The sequence below is a fragment of the Chenopodium album genome, chromosome 24 (assembly GCF_948465745.1).
Source record: "Chenopodium album chromosome 24, dcCheAlbu1.1, whole genome shotgun sequence".
Taxonomy (NCBI): domain Eukaryota; kingdom Viridiplantae; phylum Streptophyta; class Magnoliopsida; order Caryophyllales; family Amaranthaceae; genus Chenopodium; species Chenopodium album.
Window position 1 is genome coordinate 30,348,995 of NC_137857.1, and position 19,110 is coordinate 30,368,104.

Here is a 19,110-nt window from a genome sequence, read left to right on the forward strand (position 1 = left end):
GAGAGAAAGATTACACCTTTTAATTTTGAGGTTGGAGGTTCAATTTCCACTAGAAACACTTTGATAGAGTGGATCCCTTAATAAGCCTCCCCCTTTCTCTCAAAATATCCGACTCGCAAATAATGGATCAAAAAAAGATGAGGTTTGAGGTACGGTTTGAGTCCTTCATAGAGAATAGGACAATATTTGAGGGACAGAAGTAACAATCAATTAAGACAAGATCGTGCCAAAAGCCAAATACAAGTATTATTGAATCAAAATATACTCCCCGCTTTTATTTACTTGCAATACAGTCTTATGACACACGCTTTCTCGCTCTGTGGTCGAAATTATATATTTTATAAAATTAAGTACCTAAGCAGTGTGTTGCAAGTTTTAAAATAAGTTTTTTTTTTTAAAAAAAACTTTGGAGAAGAAATATTTGATTAATTAAATCACATGAATTTATTTGAATTCATATTTATAATTATATATACTCTCTTTCTCTCTCTATATCTCCCTCTTTCTTCAAGTAAACGATTCCTTTTCTTATTAAACTCTCTGAATTATAAACCCTAGAAAGTTCCCCTTTTCTAATTGAGTTAATTTATCTTGGTTTCTGGAATTGTAAGTCTTGATCTGCTCTAAACTCACCTGGGTATTATTCAAATTTTTTGGGGTTTGAGATTTTCGTTAATTTATTTTGGTTTTCTCTGAGGCAAAACATCGAACACCTTGTATGCATTTTTCTTATTGGTAAGCTTCTTTTACCTTTCTATGTTACCAATTTTCTAAATATTTTCATTGGCTTCAATTTGAAGGTTCTGCTGCACATCAGTTTTGCTTTTTAACGACTTTTTTTTTTTTTCCTTACTTTATCCTCAATTTTTGCTTTCATGAATGGTAGATTAATTGTATTATCTTTTTGTCTTGTTTTATGCAGAAATTGCTGGAAGTGGATTCTGTTTGATTGGAGATTGGTGTGATTTAGTATCCAATTTAACACGAAATTATTCTTTTTGATTGAAGTCTTTCTGCTTGGAATATTGTCAGAGAATTTGTTCTAATTCGATTTCAGCTGATAGGTTTAATTTGGGTATTGATTTGAAACTGTGGGTGCTCATTTTGACTCTTGAACAACAAGTTTTGGATTTTGGATTCTGGGTATTGATAATTTTTTGGGGTTAATGTGAATGAGATTGAGCATTTTGATCATTAGGGTATGATTGGTATTGTGGGATATTGGTTATTGTGGTTGAATTGTGGGTTCTTATGATCAGTGTTCATTTGGTGATTTTCGCGGTCAAGGAGTTTTGATCTGTGTTTGTTTATTATGATGATGGATGAAATTCAAGGTGGTTCAAATGCTTTGCCTCCGTTCCTTACAAAGACATATGAGATGGTGGATGATCCCACCACTGACTCCATTGTTTCGTGGAGTTCGACTAATAAGAGCTTTATTGTGTTGAATCCCCCTGAATTTTCCAGGGTTTTGTTACCTAGGTTCTTCAAACACAACAATTTCTCAAGCTTCATTAGGCAGTTGAACACTTATGTAAGTCATATTCAATATTCAGTTTGCGAAACTTGTTAGTTTTCGCGTTGTTTTGATGATGTAGTTTAGATTTAGCCTTTTAGGAGTATTTCCTTATGACTGTGTTTATTCTGTTCATGAAACAGGGTTTCAGGAAGGTGGATCCTGAGCAATGGGAGTTTGCCAATGATGATTTTATAAGAGGGCAATCACACCTTCTGAAAAATATACACAGGCGCAAGCCGGTTCACAGTCACTCGTTGACTAATCTTCATGGACAGGTGAACTCGAATCCATTAACTGATTCCGAAAGGCAGAAATACAAAGATGATATTGAGCGACTGAAACATGAACGGGAATATCTCCTGGCGGAGTCCCAAAGGCAAAGACAGGAGGAGCAGGTATTAGAGTCTCAAGTGCAGCTTGTGAAAGAGCGTATGGAGTATATGGAAAAGCGGCAGCATAATTTTGTTTCATTCTTTGCTCAAATATTGAAGAAACCCGAGCTTGCTTTTGCTGTGCCTCAAGTAGAAAACCATGATAGGAAGAGAAGGGTGTCTTCTAGGCCCGACTACTTACATGATGAAACAAGCAACGAGGATAGCGTGGGTACTTTGAGAATATCAAGGAGAGGAAGTCCTGATGATTCTTCTGGTTTAGACCTCGATACTGACCTGTTGGAGAGGATGGAATCATCTTTAACATTTTGGGAAAATGTGGCTGAGAATATTGAGGATCTATGTGCACAGAGAAATTCATCCATTGAGCTTGCTGAGTCTACTACTTGTGTAGAGAGCCCAGCAATATCTTATACACAACTCAATCTTGATCTTCCGTCTAGTTCATCAAGAATTGACATGAATTCTGAACCTCCTGTCACAGCTAGCATAGTTTCTCCTGATCCACCCCAACCACGGAAGGAGCAAGAAGCTGGAAATGCTCCTGCAGCGCCACAGGGTGTGAATGATATGTTCTGGGAACAGTTTTTGACAGAAAATCCGGGTTCATCTGATGTACAGGAAGTTCAGTCTGAAAGAAAAGAATCCGGTTTGAAAGAGAAAGACAGCAGATTGATAGATCATGGCAGATATTGGTTAGGTTTCAGAAATTCTAACAATCTGCCAGAACACATTGGGCAGCTTACTTCAGCAGGCAGGAGCTAATACTTTCTGATCATTTTTGACTTTGATGATTTAGAGTTGGATGTAAATATAGGTAAGGTTGTTCCTGATACTTTTGTATTAATAGAAGTCAATATGCTATTGTAAAATTATAATGCTGGAGATGCCCATTTGACACTAACACTCTATAGGCGTATAAGATTTTCTCGGCATGATTACCTTTGAAACGAGTATTATCCAATTTCTTGGAGTATCACTATTGGTGTTTTCCTTGTTATGCTTCTCTGTGGAAGAAGCTCTCGTTATATTACAGGTCATCCCTTGTTAGCATGCATTTTTGGGTAAGTTAGATATGAAGCATGTATGTAGGTATTTATGTAAGCTATTAGGTTATCGATTGTCTCTGAAGCCTTTGCTTCAGTCTGATGTATAATAGCACCTTGTACATGCTTGGCTATTATTAGAACCTTTTTTCATCACAGCTCACAGCTTTGTTTGTTATAACTCATCGTATTCAATACTTCTTATGTAGTATCTTTTACATATCATTCACCTTTGTGAAAGATTGTTTTTTTAAGGGCACAATTGTTGTCATAAACAAAAGACATTTTTCTGTGGTTTTGGCTCTGATTTACATACAATATTGGAACTTCTCTTAAGGGGCAAATGTTAGCTCATGTAGAGGATTGTTTGGGAGCACAGTGGCATACTCTCCACCTTCTCTAGCAGTGACCTTGGCACGATTGTCTTCCCCTTTAAGCTTGTATACTTATCTTCTCTTTCTCTGGACAAAGCTATGTGCAGTTGTGCTGCAATTCCTGAGTTATTATGTTAGTTCATGTAGTAGCTCAAGCGACTATCTTTATTATGTGTGCAAAGTAGAAAGTTGCCTCCTTGCTTCTCTGTTTCTATTAAAAAGGGTATTTCCTGAGAGTCTTCAGAATAAGTCTCTCTGCTGGTTTACACAGGCTCGGTAGATATAAGACTGCATAGATTTGGCATGCCAGTATGCCACAGACCACGCCTACAGCAGAGTCACATTGAGGTTGATTATTCTAGCTCATTGAGGTACATGGTTTCATTACTAATTTATGTTTTGTGGCATTATTTCTATCAAAATTCTTTGTTTAATTTTGGTAGGTGCTTACTATCTTCCACCTTCTGATCTTGTTGCTTGGATTTTTGTACTTATGTCAGACATAAGTTTGTCAAAGTGTGGAACTCAGCTATTAGTCGAAATTTTTTCATGTTTATAGTCCAAAATGAAGTGTCGACTATTGAGGAATCCAACACAGACACTTGTGGTAATATGAAGAGTCCAAGCAACAAAAAGAACGAGAGTACACATTGCATGTCAATTTACGATATTGTTTCCTAAAAAGCATTGTCACCAATACAGTGACAATTCCATTTTTGATCAAATGTTAAAGATGCTGGTATGGAGAAAAACCAATAAGAGGTTTGTTGGGGTTAGAGGGGTTGTCTTCAAGTCTTTCTATGATAAGTTGACATTCCTCCAAACTTTAAAAGGAGAAAGGCTTCAAGTGCACATCATTAGTTTGTTGGCAAATGTGTACTTATCTATCATACTTTACACCTATCTCTTTTGTTATGATTTAACCAACCAAATTGCCCTTTTAGCCCTATTTGTACCAGTTCTGCCCTTAACTTAATTGGTTTTTAGCCTACTTCTTAACTTCTGGTGTGATTATGTGGCACCTTATTAACCAAGAAGATTAACATAAAAAATTGTGGTGATTTTGTGGTTCATGTATTGGATACTTTTGACTTTTGTAATTGGTAACCATTTGCTGGAATTGGGGAAACAATACATCATTACATCCTCTTTGAGTGCCTTCATTTAGGCTAGGATTTGCATCTTGAATAAAAGTGTTTCTAACTGACTTGCATGGAGTTTTAATTTATCTAGTTGTATAGAGATGTGACACTAAATATCTTGCATTTGGAGTTTTCCTTATTGTCCGCCTTCTATGTATGTCATGTCCTATTATTACAGAGTAGACGATAATAAATGTCAACTCCTATTAGTTTTGGGATGGGGGGTGGGGATTGGATGTGTAGTTCGAAGACTTGTTTAAGATTGTTACCTCTATATTCTGGTTATTGTAGAATCGAGCATTAAGGTCTGTCCAATTCGAGTGTGCCCTCTTCTTTCTCATTTCGTGCATGAAACAAATTTCTATTACTCCCTCTATTCTATTTCAAAATTGTTTTCTTAATATGCATAAGTTTATAAAAAAGGGGTTATTTAATTTATGTCATTTTAGTAATCATAACAGATAAGTAATACTTCTAAATCGTTAATCAGGGTATTTTTTTTAAATCGATAAAACTCTATGAACATCATTTATAATTTTGTTATTTATATTTTTATGATTTAGTTACAAATTGAAATTAAGCCACCTCTTATTTAAACTCATTGACTCATGTCTTAACCCCATTGATATAATTTGATCTTAATTTTCCATCACCTCGTACTTTTAAGGTGAACTAAACATAGCCCGAAATGAGATCAAGTTCTCATTGTAAGGAATGCCAGAATGGATACAGGAGTATCCTACACAGTATAAGGTTGTGACTAAGATGGGAATACGTGTGTAATAAAGCATAAGATCTTCCAAGCTGTTAAACTGAAAACCCAATTCGTTCACATACGAAAAAATTCTCGTAAAGAGTTTGGGAACCTCCCTGTTTTCAAAAGTCAACGCATATTTGGTGGTATAATTTGGTAGTGCTGTTTCCCAAAAGTACTCATGTTAGCTTTCAGGTTGTTGGAGACTTCCGTGCCATTTCTATATTTTAACTCCCAACTTGCAAGAAAAAGTGACTTTTTATGTTTACCCTGTTATCTTGCTCCGATTGGATCTTGTCCGGCATGCCTGCTTACTCGGATTAGGTTAATCTATAATAAAATTTAACGGTATGACTTTCTCTTTGCCTTACAAAAAAATAAAATAAAATAAAATGAGAGCCTTTATATTTTCTTTGTTCCCTTTTAGTTTCGAAATTAAACATTTGATCACCTTGTTGGTTTATATGTTGGGCAAAATGTATTCATGTGAAATCTTGAATCTTGTTAAATAGGCCTCAATTTATATTTTCTTAACACTAAATTCTTGTATTTTTATTTATCTATAATAAGATAGAGAGTTGAAATTATGCATCGACAAGTGTAAAAGTCAAAACGTTACAACTAAAGGAGAATAGATGAATTAGTACTCCGTAATATATAAAATATAATAAAATAATGCTAAGTTTGTAGGACAGTGTTATAAGTTTTATCTACTTAATTGGTAGGCGCTTAATGAAAAGCAATGACTTTCAAAGTCTTTCACATTTGCAACTTGTGTTGAACAAAGTTGTAAAATTTGACTTGCCTCTTATCTTGTTGTCTTTTTGAAAGTTTGACCATATCCTTAATTGCTGGTACCATCTTGGATTTTTAATTTAGTTTTATGCGAAAGATTATCACTAATTGTAAACTACTAATCTTGATACGTGATTAGTTGACAATTATGTAAAAAGGTCAAGCAATATAGGTTACTTGTATAAGTTAACGTTGTACAAACCAAGGTTACACAATTTTGTTTAATTTATTTATTTATCTTTTGGAAGTTTTAAATTTTTGCAACTTCTTGTAAGTGTAAGACAATTGATAGTTTTATTACTAGTAATTTTAAATATTTACGAACACATTTGTTTTTGTATCATTATTGGTTAAAGTGAGTAATTTGACAATGAAGCAAACTAGATTTGTACCACACATGCAATCTTCTTGATTGTGTATAGTGCAAGTTCATGCATGATCTTATCTTAACTCAAATTAATTTTAATTGTAAGGTTTAGAGTATCGCATTTTTGGAATTAGGATTAACACTTTGTTTGGATAGGAAGAAATGAAAGTGAAAAGAAGAGAAGAGAAATGGAGAGGGACAAATATCTCTTGTTTGGGTAAAGATTATTGGGGGAAGGAAGGTGAAGGAGAGGAAAGGATCCATTTTCCCTCTCTTTAATAAACATACTCTTTCTTAAATCAAAGAGATTTAGAGGGAAAATGAAGCTCACCTCCCCTTCCCTTTCTTCTCCCTTCCCTTCTTTTCCTTCCTTCTTTGCTATCCTAACAAAGCGTAATACTGCCTCCGTTTCTTATTATCTGCAATAAAGGGGTATTATTTATATGATATAAAATATTCCTTTGTTGCAGATAATTTTGTTGCAGATAATAAGAAACAGAGGTAATAGTTTAGTTTGTGGAAAAGACCTTGACCAACATACAAGTTTTTCTACAAGCCCATCATTGTTAGAGACTTAGTTAAGAGGTTGATTTGCTGACACCTTTCCTTTTGAAACAAATAATGCAAGTATGCAACTCAAGGAAAAAAATAATTCTTCGTAATCTGTATCCAATCATTCTTAGCTAACATTGCTAGCTTTTGTTTGATTTCCTCCTTGAAATTTGGTAAATATATATTTATGCCTTGTTTTACTTCACTTTATTTTTGTTGAACTGAAATTATTTTTGCTGAAATTAAATTATTTTTACCGAACTGAAATTATTTTTGCTGAAGTGGAATTATATTTACTGATTTTCTATTATATTTCTTCTTTAGGTTTACTGATTTTGAATAAAATGTAATTATTTTTACTGAACTGAAATTATTTTTGCTATATATAACTTATTTTTACTGAACTGAAATTATTTTTACTTAATATTATTTATTTAAGGTGAAGTGAACAAAACTCAATAAATGTTTTCTAACTATCAACTTTTTAGATGCACAATTGTAATATGAGACAAACTTTGGTTCTTCTAAGATATTTAATTTAAGTTCCTTCATCATGCATGTAGCGGATCGGATTCCTCTGATTTCAGTAAGTATTTCGACGATGCTTAAAGCCTTAATATAGACTCCAATTAATACAAATCCAATTTCCATTTTTTGGCTTAAGACATAGAGACAAATTTAATTATTCTTATATCCTTTTTAGAAAAAAGATATTTACTTTAAATGTGAAACTGCATCCTTAAAATTATTTTAAATTGTAGATGAATTTTCCCGCTTTACGAATGTAAATCACGAGGTTTAGACTCAAAGCTTTAGGTAGTAAGGATCCTTTAACTGACTAATTGTAACATTCTAATCATACTTGAAAGAAAAGACCCTTAAATGAACAATCCCAAACATTCTAGTAGGTAACATAACATTGTAAAGCCATAAACACACTACACACAAATGGCAATAATCCCATCTCATATCCCAACCATTATATCCTTCACAGAGAAGGCAAATACACTCACTGAGCTTCAACAAGCTCATGCTCAACTCCTCAAAACTGGCCTCATCAACGACCCTTACCCGGCTAGCCGCCTTATCGCTTTCGCCTACGCTAACCCAACCCATCAATCCATTACTTATGCACACTCCATTTTCTCTGACATCAACAATCCCAACTCATTTACATGGAACTCCATGATCAGAGCTTACGCCAATAGCTCAACCCCACAAAATGCACTCACTATTTTTACCCAAATGTTGGGCAGTTCAATAAACCCTGATAATTATACTTACCCTTTTGTTATTAAGGCTTGTTCAGCTTTTAGTGGGTTGAATGAGGGTAAACAAGTTCATGGTCTTGTTGAAAAATGTGAGGAAATGAGAGGGAATTTGTATGTGCAGAATACTTTGATTAGCATGTATGCGATTTGTGGGTGTTTTGATGATGCACGTAAAGTGCTCGATAAAATGCCGCAGAGAGATGTTATTTCTTGGAATGCGTTGTTGAGTGCTTATGTTGAGAGGGGTATGATGGATTGTGCAAGGCTTGTTTTTGATGAGATGGAGGAGAGGAATGTGGAGTCTTGGAATTTTATGGTGTCTGGGTTTGCGAAGATGGGATTCGTTGAGGAAGCGAGGAGGGTGTTTGATGAGATTCCTGTTAAGGATGTTGTTTCTTGGAATGCTGTTATTTCAGGGTATGCTGATGTGGGTGATTTCAGTGAAGTATTGGTTCTGTTTCAGACTATGTTACGCGGGAAGATTAAGCCGGATAGTTATACTCTTGTGAATGTTTTATCTGCTTGCGCGAATCTTGGAGCTTTGAGTCAGGGGGAGTGGGTTTATTTGTACATTGGTAAGAACGGGATCAGTATTGAAGGTTTTCTAGCTACTGCGCTTGTGGATATGTACTCAAAGTGTGGGGAGATTGCAAAGGCTTTGAAAGTTTTTGGTGATACGTTGAAGAAAGATGTTAGTACATGGAATTCGATGATTGGAGGTTTAAGCATCAATGGATTTGGTGAGGAGGCAGTTGGGGTTTTTCGTAAGATGCTAGAGGATGAATGTAAGCCTAATGAGATTACCTTTGTGAATGTGCTATGTGCTTGCAGCCATGCGGGTTTATTGATTGAAGGTCTTGAGATTTTTAACATGATGATACATAAATTTGGAATTGAACCAACGATTGAGCACTGTGGTTGCGTGATTGATCTACTTAGTCGAGTTGGATTGCTAGAAGAAGCGAAGGAAATCCTGAAAGGGAAGACTCTTGGAAATGATTCCCCTGTTTTATGGCAGTCTCTTTTGTCTTCCTGTATAAATTATGGTAATATGGAACTAGCGCGGGATGTTGCTGAGAAGCTCTTGAAGCTGGATCCCCAAGACAATGCTGGTTATGTTCAACTGTCGAATGTCTATGCATCCGAAGGAAAATGGGAAAGAGTTGCAGAGGTGAGAAGGAATATGAAGTCCAAAGGAGTAAGAAAGGAGGCTGGTTGTAGCATGATTGAAATCGATGGGGTTGTTCATGAGTTTTTAGCGGGTGAAGGTTTTGTTTCCTAATCAGACTTGATATGTTGTTCTGCTGTTGCAGGTAATTAGTAGGTTGTATCAATGCAATGCATTTTATCATACTAATGTATGCTGCTACTTATCTGATAGATTGCCTAGTAGAAAACAACTGACAAACCACCCGAAAAATCTCATTGTTAGTAATCTGTAACAAATTACTAGTTATATAATGGGCCACCATTTCTTCTATAGATGCATCAAGCAGTTTGCAGGCAAGTAATACAGCCCTTACGCAGAGTTCATATCCTCTCCAGTTCTCTCCCCATCCCAAAAATCTTTAATAGATGATGTTAGGAAAGTATATGTTAGCCTGACTGGGAATAATATGGGGTGGGATCAGTTTAGTTTTGCTCAAATCTCAGTTTGCTAGCTAAGTGTTATATCTCAAGATGAACCAGACACTGAAAACCCTGCACCTTAGATGACTCTAGTAAAAACATTATAGAACTTATTGCGTAGTCTTAGCTTTACAAGCAAATATAACTGTCCAACCTAGACAGTAGATCAAGTCTTAGGAGAGAGGAGGTGGAGGGATGGGGTTCAAGTGCTTAATTGTTTGTTTTCTCGTTTTATGAATATGCCAAACCTGATAGAATTACCAAACAAATTAGTACTTGTATTAACTAAGAATTAAATGTATACTTACAGCCGAAATATCTAGCTTATTAAGATACCAAGAGTACAAGATAGCTGACAATCCATAAAATTAATGTACAAGATTGCCATGGAACTGCATTTCAAAAGCATTATCTCAACCAACAATAATAAAAAAAAAAGCATTACAAGCTAAGGAAAGTAAACTAAAGGTAAGCTTTGCTCCGTTTCAGGCATTATTTCAGAACACAAAAATTAAGAACAGTAATAAGATTCAACCTAAGAAGCTTTACATGTTTAAATTGAATGCTGATGTCAATGGAAGAGTATGCCATCCACAATAGAGAACCCCAAGGAACTGTCATCAGCTCTTCATTTAGCATCAAAAAAGAAAATCTCTGAACTGAGAATTCTACTTATTTAGTAGTATCTGAACCTATTGCTGTCTTTGGATGTTAAAGAATGTATGGATATAGAGTAAGCTTTTTAAAAGAGATACGGTGTTAAAATATTCTGATGTCATTACCAAATCAGTCTGAGAAGAAAATTATTCTGAAACGCTAGTCATAAACTCGTAACTACACCAAAGAAAAATCTGGATTCTCTGTAAAACAGCAGAAGAAATGCTAAATTATTGATGCAGGTGCTCTGCTCTATTAGATCATGATTTTTCCCAGGGAATCCATCTTGTTGCTGATGAGGTAATCTGGTGATGTATTGATGATAATGGGGCTACTGTATATGATCATACTAGTAGATTACATGTTATAATATAAAACACACAGATCATATGAGTTCATATGCTTTAGAAATTTACGCAATTTTCATCTCCAAGTTAATCTGATGAAACATCCTGACTACAATTAAAGGTTAAAGCATAGATACAGAAAACTATACACATACTGTTAGGACTAAGAATAGCTGCCTTTTCTTTTAGAAACAAAAAACAGTTAAACATCGAACTAATGTTTCTTTGGTAATCTCTGGTTAGACTAGGCTTCTTCCAGCTCACACCATACTTGTCGAAAGACCTTAATGATGAGATCATGGTACTCATCAGCATTCAAAGTAAGATAACAAGCCAACAACTCCTCAAGCTCTTCCGCCCTTCTAATTCTTTTCTCCATGATCATCTCAAGCATTGAATCTTTGAAATCCTGTTGTGGATTGCGCGAAGTTTTGACTACAGCAAAACTTCCTAATTCTGCTGCTTTATTATCCAGTTGCAATTCCTTCATCTTCTTTTTCGTTTTGGCTTTTTTCATGTCTTCCAGTGCTTTGATCTTGCAAGATTCCATCTTCGAAGGTGTCTTAGGAGAGCTAACTCTTATCTTATTGCTTCCCCTGCCTACATGAAAAGACTTCCTCTGTTTCTCACCTTTCATCAGCACCTCTTTAATTTTGGCATCCTTCAGTTTTTGCCACTCTGATCTCTGAACATTTCCATCAGTTGCTTCATGATGATAGCAACCATAGTCTCTGAAAGCTGCACTCGTGTTTTTCTCCGAATCAACGTTAAGTAGCCTTTCATCAGCCCTTCCCATCATCTGCATTACAGGTAAAAGTTCAAACTCTGACAATTCCTTTTCGACAGACTTTCGATACCCATTTACTTCATCCAATTCCCTATGTAATTCCTCTGTTACTTCCATAATCCTGCGATATGTCCTTTGCAGACTTTCATTCTTCTCAGCTTCCTTCCTTACAGTATCCTTTCCTGGAAAATTCTCAGCCTTCACAACTTTAGACTTCTGGCTCCTCTTCTTTGCTGTACCTTCTTTAACATTTGATTTACAGTTGCCAAAATAATTCTGCGGAGCCACAAACTCGTCACCGCCTCCCTTAGTCCCCTCATTAATCGAAAGTCTCCAAAAGCCATCATTATCCTGAGTATAGAACCTACTATCCAAGCAATAACTAGGATGCTTTGGTGTTACTCTTGATGAACTCCTCACCCTTTGTAAACTTGGTTCCTGCCGCTTCTCTTTTTTGTTAGCTTTATGTATCCTAGAGCCCGGGTGATCGCCTCGCTTGAATTTCGAAAGCCATGAAAGAGGAAAGACATGGGATATCAAATGAGATTGAGATGATGATGACGAAGACGACGAAGCTGAAGAAGGTTTCTTCCTTCCCCAGTTCATCATTTACAAACTTTTTACCTTGATTTCTTGTGAATGCGAAGGTGGAAAGAGGGGAAATGAGGAGTAATGGAAAGGAGGAAAGAGCAGTTGAGAACGGTTGCTTTAAGTTTTACTGATAGTGGATGTGAGTTTGGGGTTTAAAAGAAAGACCCGCCTTATTTCTTGTGAGCATTTTCCCCACTTTTTCCACTTTTGTATAAAAGATGGGCCCACTTGTTCTCCGTCTAAAGTGGAAGATGAAAGACTCAGTATGCGTGCCCTCATTTAGCACACAACTCACAACCTCCTCTATAACTATAAGGTCTATACTCTATGCCAAAAAAAAAAAAAAAATAAAATAAAAAAACCAACTATTTAACAAAAAAATTGGTTAATTTTTTTAAAGAGAGAAATAATATACTAGGTTCAAAATTATATAATCCTTTATTTAATTTATTGATTAAATGGCCATCGCGTTTATACTATATTAATCCAATGAGTAAAGAATTAACATAGCCATTTTAGTGACAATGGTGTAGTGTTGTCCTTTGACTCAAACATTCTCGCTTTCTTGACATAAATTTAGGATAAACATGCATGGTTAGCTAAAGAGCATCAACTATGTACAATAGAGCCATGGTTTAATGAGTTTGAAAAGATGATTCATATGGTAAGTGAATTAGGCGAGTGAGAAATTGATTCAAGATTTTAGGTCTTGAAGTTCTTTACCTTAAAAAATATAATATTCAATAAAATAATTTAAGTTCATTAAAAAAAATAAGTTCAGTTCAGTTATAGAAAAAATCAGTTGTTTTAAAGAAGAAATATTATAGAAAATCAGTAAAAAAAAAAAAATCAGATTATCAAAACTAATTTTAATTTAGCAAAAATAATTTTAATTTAGTAAAAATATTTTAGTTCAGTAAAAATATAATTTTAATTCAGCAAAAATAAGGTGAAGTGAATGAGACCTTAGTCGCTCAAATATAAACTATAGTACATTATAATGTCAGCGACCAAATTAATTATGTTTAATAGGTTCCATAAATATCTAGGTTATATTAAGGTGTGCAAACATAAGGATAGTTAGCAGAATACCTAAAATACGGAATCATAATATGGGAATATGGGTTATATGATCCATAGAAGAATAGTATTTCCATTGAAGAAGTTGGAATAGAAGAAGAAGAAAAAGAAGAAGAAAAAAAATAATTAGAAAAGTGTTGCAAGTAAAAAGCTAGAGGGAATACCAAATTTAAAAATGATCAAAGAGTCCTTTCATTAGAAAATTTAAGGGATTCTGCCATAAATTTTCAATTCATGCAAAGGGCTAAAAAATAGGTACTATATTGAGAAACAGGGAAAGACAATTATCAAGATCAATGTATGGTGTTACTTTGGTTAGTTATGCTTTTGCCTTTTGGCTTTATTAGTTCTACAATATTTTGTCTTTTTCTTTGTGTTTTTGATCATTTAACTTCAGGATTCCAATGTTACCGTTGAAAATCCAAGATTGTACCAACTTTAGCTAAATTTCAAGCTTTTGGTTACAAGTGGAATATCAAAGTTTTGGTGGGAAGTCCTTCAAATGCCAAAATTATATGCTCATACGAGTATTAATGCTGGCGCACACAATAATGACACAATATCATTTTTTTTTTTTTTTTTTGAGATAGATATCATGTTAAAATCAAATAAGATTAGAGAAATTAGAAAGTTTTTTTTACTGAAGTAGACCATACATTTAAAAAAAAAAATAAAATCAGTATATTATTGTTAAATATTTCTAATTTTATGTCTGTTATGAAAATTTGATATTTATCTATTTGAACATATATATGACTGTCAAAAAAAAAAAAAAAAAAAAAAAAAGACAAATTTAATAAAATCTTACTTGATGATGATATCAAATCTAGAACTAATAATAGAGCCTATTCCAGCCCAAAATTTACTTGGGGTTTGGCTAGCTTGAAAACAAAAAAAAGTTTAGAACAACCTACCTAAAATTTAATTTTATGATAAGTAAATTTCCTAATTTAAATTTATATACTTTAATCATCACCATATTTTTCATTTAGCGGGATGCTGAGATTACAATTTTTTACTTGTTCTTTTCTTTCTCTTGTTTATTTATTCCACGGTCAAAGGAGTATATTGAAGAAATATAAGATTGGCATTATCCATAAAACCAGTTAAACAATGATTGAGCTTATTCATAAATTGTAGATTTTTTTTAAAAATATATATAATTAAAATGACAATATGACACCATACGTTAAATTGGCGGGAATTTTTTTAATGAGCGACACGTAGGAATGTAGGATAGGGAGAGGGATTGATGATGTCAGCAACGTTTTATTTTAGTACTACGTATTAGTTAATAGAGTTTACTTCGATCTGAAAATAGCTCAAAACAGTGGGGTACATATATTTATTTTAAACTTGCGCTCAGCCAGCCCAACTTTTTGGCCCAACTTCAATGAACTTTTTTTTACTAGCCCCGCACCAACGGCTCATAATCACCTCTAATCAAATCTCTAATTACTATATTTATCGACTTTTTTAAGTTCAAAACATATTCATATCTTTATAGTTTTATGGCATTTTAAATTCAATGAAAATATACATATACTTATTTAGCTTTCTAATATGATCAATATACCCTATGCATATTATGGGTATACTTTAGTCAGCCTAACTATTAGGGAGTATAATCATAAGAATCTATCGGGTGAAACAATGTGGTCAAGACTTTGACCATGATCCTTGAATTGAAGACTGAATTCGGACCTTGTGAGATTGGGCCCAATACACCTGCACAAGATAGCTCATTATCTAGCCTCGAGATTGACCAGATTGTGTCCGAGGAAACCCCTCCAATGCCTAAATTAGTATGTGAGATTAAGAATTCAAGAGAGAAATCAATTCTTACAAGTACTCCCTCCGTCCCCTTTTGATAGTCCCTATGAACATTTTTCACGGGAATTAATAAACACAAATAAGAATAGTAAAAGTACATTGAAAAAATAAATTGACATTGGACATGCAAAAAAGTAGAGAGAGAAAGTAATAAAAATACTTGGGAAAACAAAATTTACTTGGGAAATTTAAATTTGCACAAGTGTTGTTGCAAATTAGAGGGAATTTTGGTAAAAAATTAATATTAATGGTTGTTGGAAAAAACAAATGGGGTAAACATTTTGGGACTAAAATTTGTCCATAAGGTACTATCAAAAGGGGACGGATGGTGTATAATAAATGTGAGAGTGTTTGTGAACTTTTTTTTTTTTTTTTTAAAAAAAGGGTGTTTGTGGATACCTTTTTAGGTATAAGGGGTATCTATACCTAAGAGGACATGGGCCCTACCTATGGGCTGACTAGGGCTACGTGGCAGATGGGCTACCAAAGTACCGAGTGACTTGGCAGCTGATTGGACTTTAGGCATGGAACAATTAGTTGTGCACCTTAGATAGGTGCAACAACGTAAAAAAAACAACACTAAGCTCTACAAAATGAACATTTAGTAAAAAAAATATGAACATTTAGTAAAAAAAAATGAACATTTAATAATAAAAAAATGAACACGTAAAAAAGATGAATATTTAATACTTATAATGCATGTGTTTCATAATCATATTATTTTCTAATTACTTCAAATTTTTATATTCATAATAATATTTTATATGTTCATTATATAATTTCAAACATTCATAATGTAAATATGTAGTATTGTTCATGAAATATTAATTAAATCTGTTTATGCATATGTTGTCTTTCTTAAATGTTTATATTCATATTTTTTTACGTATATGTTCACCTTTTTAATGCTTATATTAACTTTAAGAAAACCAACGCTTACATTCATATATTAAAATGCTATGTTCACTTTCTGAAATCCATAAGTTCATATTTTTTACGCATATGTTCACTTTCTGAAAAGTTAATGTTCACATTTAAGGGAACCTATGTGTATGTTCATATTTTGCATGATTATGTACACTGACAAAAAAAAAATGCAGAAAATCAGATAAAATTCAATTCATTAGAATTAAGAAAATCATATACTACCTCCGTTAACATTTAATTGCAACTTTGGAATATTTTATGTCTCTCAAATAATACCCCAAAGTTGCAACTAAATTTTGATGGAGGTAGTATAACCTAATCAATCGAAGAGTCACCACATAAGAAATCGAAAATCACACATTTTTATGCCTATGTTCACTTTCTAAAAAGCTAATATTAGTTCAAATTTTTTATGCCTATGTTCATTTTCTGAAATGCTAATGTTCATATTGTGCTGTTGTTACACCTATTTTTAGGTGCATGAGTGTGCACCTAAGAATATGCAGACATGGATGAGATCCTTTTGTGGACATTTTAGGCTTGAGGCCTTTGTGAGTATTGACCCACTAAATGGACCGGCCTTAAACGGCTAAAATTTTAAAAATTGTTTTCACATGCAGTAAAAAATTAACGGAATTTTATTCTTTGATTTTCATGCCAAACACATGGTCTTTAGGAGTGTTGTGGGGCATTATGGTCCTTTGGAACCAATTTGAGGTTAGAATTGACAAAAAAAATGACCAGAAATGCCTCGTTTGCGTGTTTAATAATACCGTGATTTGCGTAAAACACACAAAATGAAGCATTTTCCATCATTTTTTTTTTGTCAATTTTGACCTCAAAATGGACACATAGGGCCAAAATGTGTAAATCCATTTTGTGGAGCATTTGCGTAAATCCATCGGTATTTTTCTTAAAAAAAAAAAAAAAAAAAAACGACCAAACCCTAAAGTAAACTAGCGCCCCCCTTTCCCGTTCTATTTCTTCCTCCTTCATTCACGCCTCTCTTCTTCTATCTCTTTCCTCTCATTCTCTCTCCTCTCTCCTCTTCTTCTCTCTCCTCTCTCCTTCTCTTCTCTTACGTTCTTCCTCCCTCCTCTCTTTTGAATTTTGATTTCTATCTCTCCCCCTCTTCTCCATCATCAAAACCACTACCATCAGCACAAACATCACAATTTTTTGGGGTACTACCATCACCATCACGAGGTTTATGCAAATTTTAAGGTTTTTTTGGTCAAACTCGACCATGAAAATTCCAGATCTGGAATTTTCATGGTCGACTTTTACCATTTAAACCTAAAAAAGAAGAAATTTGAAAGGTATGTGGATTTTTTGTTTAATTTTGTAAGTAATTTCGTTTTGTGGGTTTATTTGTGTGATTTTTGTGGGTTTAATTTTCTACCATTTTCATGGTGTGTGTTTGTTGAGAATTTCGTATGTTTATTGTTTTTCAACTTTAATTTTTATAAATTTTTAATTTTTTGTTAATTTTTGTGGTTTATTTTGGCTTGATTTTTGTAGGTTTTTTTTATGTTGATTTTTGTGGGTTGTTTTTTTGTTGATTTAAAAGGAGTTTCGGGTGGTGGTTGGTGGTGCTGAGTGGTTTACGGAGGTGGTGGTTAGTGGAAAAGGGTTGTGGTAGTGGTACTGGTGGTTGGCGATGCTTAGTGGCTTACGGTGGCGGTGTTGGGTTGTGTTGGGTGGGCTAGGCAGAGGGTGGGTTAAGCAGGGGGTTGGGTAGGTAGGTGGTGGGTAGGGGTTTTAATTTTTTTTAATTTTTTTTTTTGATATTACCGATGGCCAAAAGCCATCGGTATTCTAAATATACCGATGGTTTTGACCATCGGAAAAAAAAAACCGATGGCTTTAGCCATCGGTATTTAAACAGGCACCGATAGTTTGTAGCCATCGGTAAAACTATCGGTATTAAGTTTACCGATGGTTTTCCCATCGGTATTTTCGATTTTTCCGACGGATTATAATCCGATGGTTTTTTACCGATGGCAGCCATCGGTAAATGCGATACCGATGGTTTTTAACAATTTTACCGATGGATTCTGGCCATCGGTAAATGGATCATTTCTAGTAGTGTTGGATTAGGAACTTAAATATTCCATGAATTCAGTTCACTTATGGGGTTTCATTCATCAAATCACGCATTTGACAAACCCATTGAAATTCATAATATATCTTGGACATTTTATTTAATACTAAACCATGATAAATAATTAAGAAACTTTGTTTCACATTGATAAACATAGGGAGAACACAAATGATAGTTTTGCAACTGTGTCCAATACACAATCAAGGCTATCTAATATGTTCAATTTCTATTCAACCTATTATGACTTTCATATTTAGGCTTCTGAAATAGTTTAGTTAACAAATTTTGAGACATTCTCATCCATATGAACTTTACGACCTTTTCTTTTATGATAGTTTTTTCTCCATATACTTAGATGTTGCCTTTTGTTCTTCCCGAAGTACTTCAGGAAACTCTCAACTCTATAATTTCCAATATCATACATCGGAATTCGATTGAAAAATTGCACACATGCATTTAATGAGTATAATGCTAGCTTTTATGACGAATCCTTTGCAAATGCACAAGGAATGTCACTCATTCGCTAAATCTCATCAGTCTTTGCTTTGCACTGAGTCTTGATAAGCAATGTGCTATGTCACATGGGAGTGAAACCTCTTTTGGAGTTTTCATGTTTGAACCTTGAGAGAACCTCATCTATATAAGTTTTCTTAATCAAGTTCAATAGCCTTTCAAAACTTATCTTTACAAATCTTGATTCCCAAGATGTACTCATTTAAACCTTCAAGGTCTTTCATACAATAACAATTCATTAGCCATTACTTGACCTATTCAAGTATGGGAACATCGTATCTTGTAAGAAGTATGTCATCTACATACAAAACCAAGAAGACTACATAGCTCTCACTAAACTTCTTGTATGTACAAGTTTCTTCATTTATAAGACTATCAACCAATTTGATTAACTTAGTAAATCGAAAAATTTTACTCCATGATGCTTACT

General features: G+C 34.0%; 2 protein-coding genes and 1 pseudogene across 2 annotated transcripts; 2 read left to right on the top strand and 1 right to left on the bottom strand.

Moving 5' to 3' along the window:
* Window positions 1-498: 498 nt before the first annotated feature.
* On the top strand, window positions 499-3,251 carry LOC145612017 (heat stress transcription factor A-4c-like). The gene is made up of 3 exons (XM_081667395.1): window positions 499-735; window positions 923-1,534; window positions 1,660-3,251. Exons 2-3 carry the CDS (start codon window positions 1,313-1,315, stop codon window positions 2,674-2,676), a joined length of 1,239 nt encoding a protein of 412 aa, XP_081523521.1. The 5' UTR covers window positions 499-735; window positions 923-1,312; the 3' UTR covers window positions 2,677-3,251.
* A 4,611-nt stretch (window positions 3,252-7,862) lies between these two features.
* On the top strand, window positions 7,863-9,692 carry LOC145612174 (pentatricopeptide repeat-containing protein At4g18840 pseudogene; annotated as a pseudogene).
* A 1,246-nt stretch (window positions 9,693-10,938) lies between these two features.
* LOC145612360 (transcription repressor OFP5-like) lies at window positions 10,939-12,448 on the bottom strand. Its single transcript, XM_081667736.1, has one exon. It carries the CDS (start codon window positions 12,239-12,241, stop codon window positions 11,090-11,092), a length of 1,152 nt encoding a protein of 383 aa, XP_081523862.1. The 5' UTR covers window positions 12,242-12,448; the 3' UTR covers window positions 10,939-11,089.
* Window positions 12,449-19,110: the final 6,662 nt, after the last annotated feature.